The sequence below is a fragment of the Cinclus cinclus genome, chromosome 17 (assembly GCF_963662255.1).
Source record: "Cinclus cinclus chromosome 17, bCinCin1.1, whole genome shotgun sequence".
Classification (NCBI taxonomy): domain Eukaryota; kingdom Metazoa; phylum Chordata; class Aves; order Passeriformes; family Cinclidae; genus Cinclus; species Cinclus cinclus.
This window is the reverse complement of record NC_085062.1, coordinates 11,816,941-11,829,085: the sequence shown is the minus strand read 5'-3', so window position 1 is coordinate 11,829,085 and position 12,145 is coordinate 11,816,941. Positions and strand designations below refer to the sequence as shown.

At 41.2% G+C, this 12,145-nt stretch overlaps 1 protein-coding gene across 3 annotated transcripts in view; it reads left to right on the top strand.

The window, feature by feature from the left end:
* Positions 1-11,662, top strand: part of CABIN1 (calcineurin binding protein 1) — a 102,856-nt gene extending 91,194 nt beyond the window's left edge. For 2 of the 3 annotated variants that reach the window (XM_062504061.1, XM_062504060.1), the window contains exons 34-36: positions 7,659-7,817; positions 9,542-9,768; positions 10,258-11,662. In XM_062504061.1, the coding sequence (XP_062360045.1) occupies positions 7,659-7,817; positions 9,542-9,768; positions 10,258-10,401 (530 nt within the window). In that variant the 3' untranslated portion in view covers positions 10,402-11,662. The remainder of the gene's footprint in view (positions 1-7,658; positions 7,818-9,541; positions 9,769-10,257) is intronic. The other variant, XM_062504062.1, reaches the window with a different exon arrangement.
* Positions 11,663-12,145: the final 483 nt, after the last annotated feature.

The window sequence follows — 12,145 nt, the reverse complement described above, 5'->3', positions numbered from 1 at the left end:
ACTTACCTTGTCTTTTCTGCTGAATTCAAGACTGTGCTGTAGAGCACAGAGTTGTTCTCAACAGGTGACTCAAAAAAAGATGAAACAGAAAAAGTTACGCATGCCAAGGACCTGTGGCCTCATGTGAGCTACCTTCATGTTGCAGTTACCTGGCATGAAGTCTCTCTCTTAAATGCATCTGTTTTTCTACTCTGTTTTCTTGTGGCATTTGTGTGCATCTTGCTTTAACTACTTTCTCCTCCATTTCCAATGTTGACTTGTTCTGGTTTTTGACAGCTCAGTTCCCAAGGCTGGATTTCTCCCAGGCTTTAAAACCTTGTCTTGAAATGCTTGTAGCCCCACCCCATTGGTGCTGTCCTGGGGTAGAAGCTCCTGCCCACCTGTTAGTGACTGAAGAGTCATCAGTGGGAATCAGCCAGCAATCAGGGGATTCCTCCAGGGAGCTCTGCATGGGCTCTCTCTCATCTCTTGATGCTTCAGCCTCCCTGGCACTGGCGTTCTCACTTCCCCTTGTCTGATCATGCTTTTTGTGAAGCTCTTTATTTTTCACAATGGGTGCACTGGGAAAACAACTTGACTGCTGAATGTCAGCAGGGGTTTCCTGTTTGTGAATGACTTCTTAATTCCTTTTTGCAGTGCTCAGACAGTACCAGTCAGTCATGGCTCTTCCTCTTCCCTTTGTAAAAGTATGCTGATTTGCCTCCTGTCGAAACAAACTCATTCCAGAAGAATTTTCCAGTACACTTAATGTCTGTTTCTGATACTCCCACTTCAGATTCCTTAAGTTTTATTTACTCAATCCAGTGTAGTGCAGAAAATCGTTTGACGTTAAAACTGCCATAATTTTTATGTACCTGTGTTGGATCAGTAAGAACAAATAGGGCAGGGGCAGCAGCTGCCCAGCAGAGGTAGATGAGGTGATGCTTTGAAGCCAGGGTTTGGTGTACTCGGGGCAGGTCTGTGCTTCAGGAGGCTCTCTGCACTCTTAGATCTCCCTGAAAATCCTGGAGAGTCATTGCCCTAGGGATGTCTTGCACTACAGAAACACATTTTTGGAGGATTTTGTGAAGGAACATGGTAGCAATGCTGTATGGTTACAATATGGTTCAATTTCACTAGTTTTAGATGGCTGTCAGCAACATAAAATTTACATATATTCCTGCACGAAAGCAGACTGAAGAGAGGTGTAGTTACAAGTCCTCTGCACAGGTATTGTGTTGCTTATAAAGTACTTAGAAAATTGTGGGGTGTCATTACATTCACTTAAGAGATTTTTCTGCCAGCTGCTTTTGCTAATTTCCTTGTGCTTAGCTGGCTGTCAGGGCAAAGGAGGGTGAAATATTGATGGCAAAGGAAAGGTCTTACAGCCTTGGTTAAGTAACTCACAGAGAAATTTCAGAAGCAGGAGACTGCAAATGACTGTTCCTGTCCACAAGTGCTGCTGTGATGCTCTCCAGATAATGTGTCCTTGCTGAGTCAGTTATTAAACAAATATCAATTAGCTGTGTTTTGGTAATGCCATTTGAAAGTTCATGTAATTGAATATCAAACTGTTGTCTTCTGATCTAGTCCCATTGTTTGCTCTTTTAAATTGAAGTTTTGTTTTTTTATAAAAGGAGGAAGTTAGGATTGAACTTCGGGGTTTTTCTTTAGCCGTGTGTATACCAGGTTTCTGCACCTCTAGTACAGCTGGTGGTGGCAGAAGTGTTTTTGGACACAGGAATTGCACTGTCTCTGCTGCTAGACTGGCCCCAGCGTGGCTGTTAGAGGGATCTGGGAGTTAGTATGGTCCAGGGGCTATTTCCAGGAAGCACTTTCAAAGCAGCCACCCATTTTAAATTTTAGTCTCGTTCATGTTTTGTGACAACTGACCTCAGCATTAGGAAGAGTTTTGGTGTATGTCTCATTTGATTGTATGGTACATTCTCCCTGTTCAGGACCTAGTGAAAAATGTAGCACTGTGCTGTGCTATTACACTGCAAACTTCTGTTCCCCAGACTGCTTGAATTTCTTTTTATTTCAGGGGCCAGTAGAACTTGTGTTCTGCAGCTTTTCACCTCCAAAATTACTCCGATGCTTAATTTTTTACATACAACTTCGTGTGTCACCTTTGAATATAATTTCCTGCATTTGGCATTTCAAGTGAAATACTTCTTTCTACAGCTGTATGCACTGAAAGCACTTGGCAGTGCTTTTATAGAAATAAATTTCATGGCAGGATATTTGGACTGAATTTAGAGAAAGCAAGGCTACCAAGTGTACGTGCCACATGCTGGATGAGCTAGGTGGCCTCAGTGTCTGCTGTGCTTTGGTATCTCGTGGCTAAAGGCTCTGTTGTTTGTGTGTTTTGTCCTTAGCTCTGTCTAGCTGAGCCAACTTGTGTTCCAGTGCAGCCTTTCTGACTTAGTAGCATAGCTCATAAGGAAACTCTGAGCTCCTTCAAATTCAGGCTTTCCATGGCCTTTGCAACTGCTGTGTGGGGAAAAAAGCTGTATTAATTCCCAGCACAGTGAAGAGCAAGGCAGATGGAATAGAGAAAATGAATTGTTTTCACATTAGTATTATTCCTTGGAAATGTGGTAAGATACTTCCTCCACTATGTCAGGGAGCAAAGGATCAGACCCATTTTCCATCAGGTGGAAAGAAAAAATAGTCTCTGCCTTGTACAGTAAATGAGTTGTGTGAACAACTGTGTGTGTTGTGGGTGGCCACTGGTGCAGAGTAAACCAGTTGTTACTGGGACTGGGAACATGAGTGTTTCCTACGGTCTGGAGCCACACGGAATTCGGTCCTTATCTTTTGAAGGGGTTGGAAGGCAAGGTAGTACAAATCAGCTAAATCCTACTGCTGTATTTTCAGGTTTTTTGTCTTGGCACATAGAACTGCTAGGGAAGGTATTTTGCAGAGGGATGAAGGCAAGTGGTGCAAGTGCTAATTATTTAAGCACTTAAGGTTGTTGTCTGTTCAGTTATCCTTGTATTTTCTTTTGTAATGATGTTAATATTTTGTCCTGGAGTTCAAAGCTCAGCTCCTTCTTCTTTCCTATAATGAAACGGTGCTTTGTGCTTGCACTCTGTGTTGCCTGTATTCTTTAACAAACATATCTGTGCTTTAATACTTCTAACTGCTTCTGTTAGAAACTGGGAAATGTGTTTTTTCCAGGTGCTACTCACATTTTCTGGGCTTGTCTTTTCAGTGGTAATATAAGAGGTTTAGAGCATGAATAAAGAATTTTTTTGAAACTCCGTACAAAATGTTTTATAACACCAATGCTAATGCCTCCTACCTGACAGCATGATGAAATCAAATTATTAAGTGATCAGTGCAAAGGGACCAGAGCAGCTGCTTGCTGGTTACAATAGCACCGCTTTTAAACTTTCTGCACATCTTCAAATTGCCAAGTGATTATTTTTGCCAGCGTTATTTTTGATTTTTATGTGCATCAGAATAGCAAAGCGAACGGTCTCAGTGTAAGAGCGGCCGCAGGGTTGTATAATCTGTGTGTTTCTAGTGTGTGGATAAATGTATGTAGTGCATTCTGTGTATGAAGAGCTGGGGAGAGGATATTAACTGGGATGAAGTCATGAACCCAGGCGCCCGCTATAGGCATCTGCAAACACTGGTTACCCTGGCAACAAGTGGGAAGAGGTTGGAGAGGAAAGCTGGAGTAGGTTGTTGCATTGAATTGTTGTCAGCTTGTTTCTTCCTCACTAAAGCAGGGAGATGTTGAAAGGTATGATGTCCCTCTTTCTATGTCGTGTACTATTTTATATGTATTTAGGCAGTTGTTGGGAAAGGGAAGGCTAAAAAAAAATACTTGTAATTCAGCTCGATTGGAGAGGAACTTTTCAGTATCAATAGTGACGTGCATTGCAAATCTGTGCTTTTCTCTGTGTGCTTAATTTTTGTGTGTTGTGTTGTGAGAGTGCTAAATGGGTCTCCAGAGTACAGTACTTGCCCCATCCTCAGCTTGGGGACAAGTGTCTCTTGCATATTATATCTTCAGAAACTGGTTTTATTTTAAACTGGGTTTGTAGAGCTAATGTTTGAAAACCTGCCAAGACAGTACAAGTACTGGGTAATACCAAAAGATTTATTAACTGTTATTAAATCTGAGCTTCTAAACACCTTCAGAAATGTGCTGAACTTATATTCTGGTGCTCTCCCACTTGTGCAGAATATTGTGGCTCACGAGTTAGTGGAATCTTTACCTCCCTGGGGAAAGTTTTTATTAGAAGAACTAGGACATTATGTTCAGGGCTTTAACAGCATCTCCCTCAAAACAAATATTGAAATATTCTCTTCAGAAATCTGTTTCAGACAAATAATGAGGAGATCCAACTGTATATTTCTTCTTGATTGTCCTTCCTTGTTTTGACCTTTCTGTCTGTAATGTAAAAAGAACAAATATCTATGCAATATATTAAAGTATAAATTATGTTGTGTACACTGGAACAACCAATTCTTGTTATTTTCAAGAAGTCTAAAAATATATTGTTTATTAACTTTATTTTTAACTTGGTCACTTTAGTGGCATTGTTTCTGTTTAAATAAAAAAAAAATTAAAATTGCACAGTCCTGAAAGAATAAAGTGTATGACCCAGTCAGGGAATAGAATTCTGTGACTGTATTGAACATCTCTGACAGTAAGGGATTGATTAACAGAACAGTGCTTCTTGATTTCTATTGTACTGAAAGGCACATTCTAATAGAATATTAACAAATATTGTTTCCAGAAGTGCAGTGATAGAAATATACAGTGTGCCAGACTCCTGCCCTTTCATTTCCATTCACTTCTACATTAAAAACTGCTATTGGATATTTTATTCTAATTTAAATCTAATTTTACTGCACTGTAAAACTGCATCTTCAAAACTTGAGAAGATATATTCTGGAAGATGGAGAGGTATGTGAGGATGCTGGTTGCTCTTGAGCAACCATAGACTGATACCAGTCTTGTAGCCTCTTCCTAGAATTAGGCTGCTCAAAAGAGCTTTTATCAGTGGGCCATAATTTAGTTAAAATAAAGTACAGAAAATCAATTTAAGCAATGATATATTTTATAATTAAGCAAATATTGTAATCAGCACAAGAAGTAGAGTTTTGTCATTAAATAATAATGCAAATCAGAGCTCTTATTCTGTATTGTGAACTAATAAGTCCCTAATGTAGTTAAGTAGTAGAGTAGATACAAAACTGCTCTCATTTAGCAGTGTAGTTGAGGCTGTAGGATTTGCAGTTTATTTGTATATGGTTCTGTACCTGCTAAGCTAATTGCTGGTTTGTGTTCTGGGTTAAGAAGTGGATAAGAAAGATTCTGTTAGTACTTACCCTGGCTTACTTAAGATGGTGATTCTGGAGTGCTGGAGTAAGTTAGGAATGAGTTGACTTCTCCTCTGTCTTGTGGAGTAATCTGTAATCATCATCATCATTTTCATCTTGCTTTTCTTCAGATGTTGCAATGTTTGCTTCTATCTTTGATGGTGTGTCTTGTAGCCATTTCAGTGTGGGAGTGCTCTGGGTTTAGCCTGCAGCCTGTCAGCACAGCAGTGGGATGGGATGGGATGGGATGGGATGGGATGGGATGGGATGGGATGGGATGGGATGGGATGGGATGGGATGGGATGGGATGGGATGGGATGGGATGGGATGGGATGGGATGGGATGGGATGGGATGGGATGGGATGGGATGGGATGGGATGGGATGGGATGGGATGGGATGGGATGGGATGGGATGGGATGGGATGGGATGGGATGGGATGGGATGGGATGGGATGGGATGTGTGAGTGCTGGCCTAGGGCTGCTCCTGCTGTCCACGGGCTCTGCTCCTTCCCAGCCTGGGCTTCAATCCCTGTGTGCTGCTGGAAAGGGCAGGCAACACCCAGGGGTCCTGCAGCTCTCCTCTGCTGCTTCAGAAGGGAAACAGTGCTTTGGGATTTTCCTACTCAAGATTCCTACAGCTCAGCACTTCCTTCTGTGTTGTTTCTCAGCTGCTTTGCTCTATTAATACATGTACAGATGCAAGTATTATTTCCCTACTTCCAGTGCTGTATTTTGAAGCATCCAGAGAGAAATGTGCAAGAGAGTGCTGAGAATGAGAACTACATTGATCTGCATTAGACTGTTCCATTTTGTGCTTGACAGTGAGTGGAACATCTCAGAACAGGAGCTGCCTGTGAACTGTGCTGTCATGGGTGACCTTTTCTTTTTGGGAGTTATTGGACACTTCGCTATAAGCAATCTCATTTATCCTGAGGCTTATATGAGCTTTCAGCTACAAGTCTAGATGATGGGTTTTTTCTTTTCCCATGAAAATTAGTGGATGAAAGAACAGCCTGCTTTCCTGAGCTTTTTTTCATACGAGTTATTCAAGAAGCATAGAAATGATAACTCTGTAAAAAAAGTTGCACCTTTCAAACTGTGTATATCAGGCTGTTAAACTGTAATGTTTTCTGAAGCAGTTTCTGCAAGGGGAACTCTTGTACAGGGGAATATTACCATGGTAAATTCTTCTCTATATTGGTGGAGATAGAGAAGTGTTTTCAACACTTGAGGGGGTGGGAGCAGTTTTCCAATGAGGGAAAGTTAAAATATGTATTCCTTTTTAAGACGTTGCATGGTCAAAATCCCAAATTAATTTAGAGCATCGCCACACAAAGAATTTTAGAGCAAGTGAGACTGTGAATATCCACTGCATGTGCTGGTCCATGATAGCTGCCTGTACACCTCAGCCTGTGGAAAATACGAGGTGATTCAAATTAGACTGGGCAGCCCTTTGTTTTTTGAAGAATGTCTTCATTTTTAAGAGAGAATAAGAGCTTGTTTGTGTATCCATAGCCTTGAAAGGGTTGCTGCCCTGCCCCAGAAGGGCACTGGCAGCTCTTGGTAGTTCAGTGAAAATGACTCCTGTTATGTACAACATGCAGCTCAGTGTGTATGAAAGCTGGTTTAACACTGCATTAATTGAAAAGCAGGTACAGCTGGTATGTAATAACAAGACTGTACACACACATGGACTCTGACTTCTAAACATCCCAGGTTCTAGAATAGCAGAAGGTGGGAATTTCAGGCTAATATATTTATAGAAGTACAGTGGACATATCAGTGAAGGGTGGGCATTCAGTATCACTTGATAAGGGTTTCACAAGAAATGGATTTGGCCCTTCTACTCGAGGTTCACAGTGATGAGTCTTCCTTAGCAGTGAGCTGTGCCCAGTGTAGCAGGTACCTGTGGCTGGGGATCAGAGAGGGACCCATTGGTCACAGCTGGTCCTTCATTAAGGGTGATGGATTTTGCTCTGCACTTGGCAGCTCTTCCTTCCAGCCCTCACAGATCCAAAGGAAATGCTCAGCTCTCTGGGTTTTTTTGCAGATGTGCAGAGATGGCAAAATGACAGACTCAAATTTTTTTTCCTTTGCTTTTTAAGTAACATTTACCTTTTTTTAAGAGTTTGAATTGATGGCAGTCAGTATGAAAAAGTTGCTTTTTGCCATCTTAACTTGCCAGTATTTCATTTCAGTCAGACATGTTATGGTTTAGAAATAGAGCAAGGGTTTAAAGGATTTTTCTACCTGTTGGTTAGACAGCAAAAGGATTGAGGCTTAGGAGAGAGATCAGGATGTCTCTTAATCTGTGAATTATATTTCATTACTAAAGAGGAAGAAGAGCTTGAAGTGCCTTTGGAGGGGCTTGGATTTCAGCAGCAGGAGTCACGGCTTTGTCAGCAGATGAAAATGGCTACTGTCGCACCATCGCCAGAGCCTGTGTGCTGGCAAGTGGAGCCCAGCACAAATTCAGGACATGTTTGTACCCCAGGTAGGAGCTTCCTGTGCTTCAGAGAACTCTGAAATGGGGTGGTGAGCTGTGCAGTAGTCTGTAGGCACTGAGTGGTTGGACAGCTGGGATTGGCATTCCTCAGTTTGTCTGCCTGCCTTCCAGTCAAGTGTGGCAGAGTTTAGATGCATTCCTGGCAATGCCTGAGCTTCCTGTGATCCCTTGGTGGTGATTGTGTTTGGTGCATGTCTGGCATGCTAAATACCATGGCAGTAAAGCCAAATCAAAAACCTCCAGTACCAGCTTTCATGCAATATAGTTTGTGCATCATTTAAAGCAGAATTTTTCTTTTAATTGAAGTCTTATATGGGGCAGTATGATAACACTTTGGATTACACTACTGGGATATTTAGCAGAAGGAAATGGTTTTTCACAAAACTGACTCAGTCTGAGTAAACATAAAAATCAGTATTACAGCAGTTAATGTGTTCTATCCCTCCTCTGCCCTCTTCCCAAGAGAAGAAGTTGGTGTTTTAATTGAAAAAAATGTAAAACCTGGTATTTCAGGCAAGCATAAGCTAGATATTCATGTTTGGGGTATCTTGTTTTTCCTTATTTGTGAGAGGCAGATTATCCTGTGTCTGATTACTGTCTGGAAGGATTGGCTGCCCATGGAGATGGGTCACTGACCTTGATGGAAAGCCATGCCTCATCTGTTGTGACAGCTCTTACATTCCTGTGTGCTGTTGAGAACATGCATTTCAATTTTACATCCCTTAGTAGCTTGCTGAACTGCTGCCTGTTTCTCAGGATAGCATTAGGAAACTGGCATTTTATTTTCCTGTGTGTAAGTGGCCATGTTGGTTCCCAATAGCTGCCAGAGATGAATTTGACAATACTGAATCTGAAAAAATGTATGTGAACACCTGTCATTATTACGAGACTGAGAAGGGCTCTGGTGTTTCCATTTATATAGATTCTAAAAAATAATTTTGATTCTGTGTGCAGCAGCATTATTAGTAGCAGCACTATTAGTCAGAAATCTATTTTAACAAATAATCAGTCTTTTCAGTTTTTCTGTTCGTTGTTGTGTATACATACTTTTGGAATGTGATAGTGTCTGGGGAAAGGCTGGATCCTTCTTATGAGATGTACTCAATAAACCCTCTGAGGAAGTTTGCACTGTAGAGACCCCAAGCTGAGACACTTGGGATGTGGATGTGGAAATGATGCTAACTAGTGTGGGAGCCAGGGGCATGAGCACTCCAAGGAGGGGTTTATGGCAGGAGTTGAGCAGAGTAATGGGGAAATTTTGACAAGTGTTACCATAGATTTTTCTCTAATTGTTGAGGAGTTGCTCTCTCAGTAATTAAAGAGACAATGCTGTGGTGGAGGAAATGAAGACTCCTCAGTAAAGCGGAAGAGCTTTGTTTGTTGCATTACAGAATGGAGAGACAGAGAATGCAAAGATGAGATGATGGAGTTTGTAGTAGATGTAGATGTAGATGGCCAGTGCTACACTGCCACTTGTTGTGCCTTGCCAGGCTGAGTTTCTGCCATCCACTAAGATAATTTTTAACTACTACTAGTTTCCAGTTGTCATTATACAATGTTTTTTTCTGGTTCCAAGCTTTGGTTATTGTAAGGCTTGAAGAAAGGGCTTTTGAGCCAGCCTTACATCGAACAATGAACTCTTCCCTCTTCTTTGACATCTGAAATCCTAGATAACTTCCTAACATATTTCTTCTTCGCTGTTTTCTGTTTAGCCTCCAGTTCCAAGCCTGAACTCAGCTCCAGTTCACAGACTTTGGGAAGTCAGCAGAACAAGACAGATGGCACCCGAGTAAAAACTCGCATTCTGCCCAACATGCCAAAGCTTTTCATACCTTCATCTGTCACCAAATTTCCACCTGAGATCACTGTCACTCCACCCACTCCCACCCTCCTTTCTCCAAAGGGCAGCATTTCAGAAGAGACCAAGCAAAAATTAAAGGTAATAAAAGGGAAACAGTAATTTTTTAGATTATTGTTTTTATCTTAATTCTCCCCTCAGTAAAATACTTGTATGAAAGAAGCAACAGTTCATGTCCCGAGTTCATAACCAGAGGTAGATCAGTAGTGGAAGGAGGTGCTAGCTGTTACCACCAGGAGCCAGTTCTTAAAGGACTGGTGAAATACTGGCTATGGGTGAATATTCCAGTCCCTATCCCTTTTCTGAGGGATTTGGAAAAAATTACAAAAATGGCTGAGTGACCTAGTGGAGCCATTGCAGTTCTTAGATTAGTGGAAGCCACCAGAACATTAACTGTGGGGAAGCCTACTGTTAAATGTTACATTGTTTTACATTAGGATGACATCTTTTATCAACACAAGACAGTTACTGAATGTGAAGGAATAGCAACCAGTGGGCTTTTGTCCCTGTGATCATGGGTTTATCCTGACTATTTAGCAATATATTCTCTCTCTCTCTTTTTGGGATCAGTCTGCTATTTTGTCTGCTCAGTCTGCAGCGAATGTAAAGAAGGAGAGCCTTTGTCAGCCAGCTTTGGAAATCTTAGAGACCTCAAGCCAGGAGTCCTCACTGGAAAGTGATACTGATGAAGATGATGACTACATGGACATATGAATGAATTCTGGCCATCATCTACACCAACCACATAACCATTCTTCTTGTTGCCAGCATCTCTGGAAGTTGAAACATCTTCATTGGCATTACTCTCCATTTAATTGGCATCATTGTGTTCTTCACTTTCATTACCTTTGTTACCACCACAACCACTTGTATTGCCTTCAGACTCTTCACCATTCTGCCCATCATGGTGCTTGACAGGAAGAATGATTGATTGTTTACCAGGCAGTTGGTTAATCTGGATCACGCTGTCACCAGGAACTTCAGTAAACACAAGGATGTTCTGAGCTGCAATTCATATCTCTCTACTGTTCCTGCTTCTCCACACCAGAGCCTTGGGAGTTGCTCCGGTAGCTCTTTTCTATAGTGTTTTCTTCCTTTTAGTTGTCTTGTATTTTCCTCCTCTAGCTAAGTCTTTCTCCCAGTAATTCAGCAACCTTATGTCTGTCTAACCATGCCATGATTAATCCAACAGCTCCTTTTAAGGTGAATGGAGTAGGAGAAATGTGCTGAGCTGGTAGAGATTTTAATTGCATCGAGAAAGTCTGTGGCTCTGTCATAGGACAGGGAGGGTGAGCTGAGAGTCTGTCAGCTCCTTCACACTGCTGAGTGCTTTGTTGGAATTTGACTCTTTCAAACAGACAAAAGAACCAGCTTTTCCAGGCAGACAGAGAGGGTGGTCTCCTGTTTGTGCTCATTTCACACCAGTGTATGAGGTCCAGCAAAATTTATCTACCTGAATGTTGGCTTAAACAACTGATCTTTCCAGAATTGTCTTACAGTCCTTTCTCTTCTAATGCCTTGGACAAGCATTTTGAATTGGGGGCTAGATGATATTTTTATGGTGGTATTGAAAAAAAAAACTTGAAAGATTTCAGTACCATTTCAGTAATGTCTGTTTTTTACAGAATGACACGAAAAGGTGTTTTTTATCTATCTGCAGAGGGACTGCTCACAGTTATTTATATGAGAAAATAATGGTAACAAAAATCCTTTTTTTTTTCTACTGAATGTTAACTTTGTAAAATAATGAATGCAAACCATGCAAAAAAAAAAAAGTCACACACTATATATACACCCGCGTGCACCCACACACACATATATATATGTGTATGTACATATATATATATGTCTGTATATGAAAACAGAACATGCATACAGCTTGCAATGTCGGATTTCTTTGTGTTTGGGGGGGTTGGTTTTCTGTAAAATGCAGAGCTTTGTATAAACTTTTGGGTTTCTTTTCTAATAAAGTTGAAATGCACTGTTGTCTCTGTTTGTTTGAGAGGGCACAAGGTGCAATGGTTCTAGAAAAAGCACTGCTCCTCTTTCCTTTTGGTTTTTGGGTAACAAAAAAGGGGTTGGGGGGGACTTGATGGGAGCCCCTTTATTTTCTGAGGATTGCCACAGCTTTTGGGGTGAGTTTGGTGTGTGAGACCCTGAACCCAGTGTTGGTGAAGTTGCCTGCAGCAGTTTCAGTTTCCTACAGAGATGTGAATTCTTTTTCACCCATCTTGGTGTTTTTGTGATGAGCAACATAAGGGGGAAGACACCACATGGGGAACAGGATCACACAGAATATTTGGCTGTACATATTTGCACTTGATCCATTATTACAGTGATTGATCTCATTGATAAGAATGATGAATGGACTGTGGATAAGAAGCTGTGGAAAACTTCGTACTGCAAGGTTGTTCTCAAATTCTGGGGCTTTTGTTTTGAAGAAAATGTGGTTTACAAG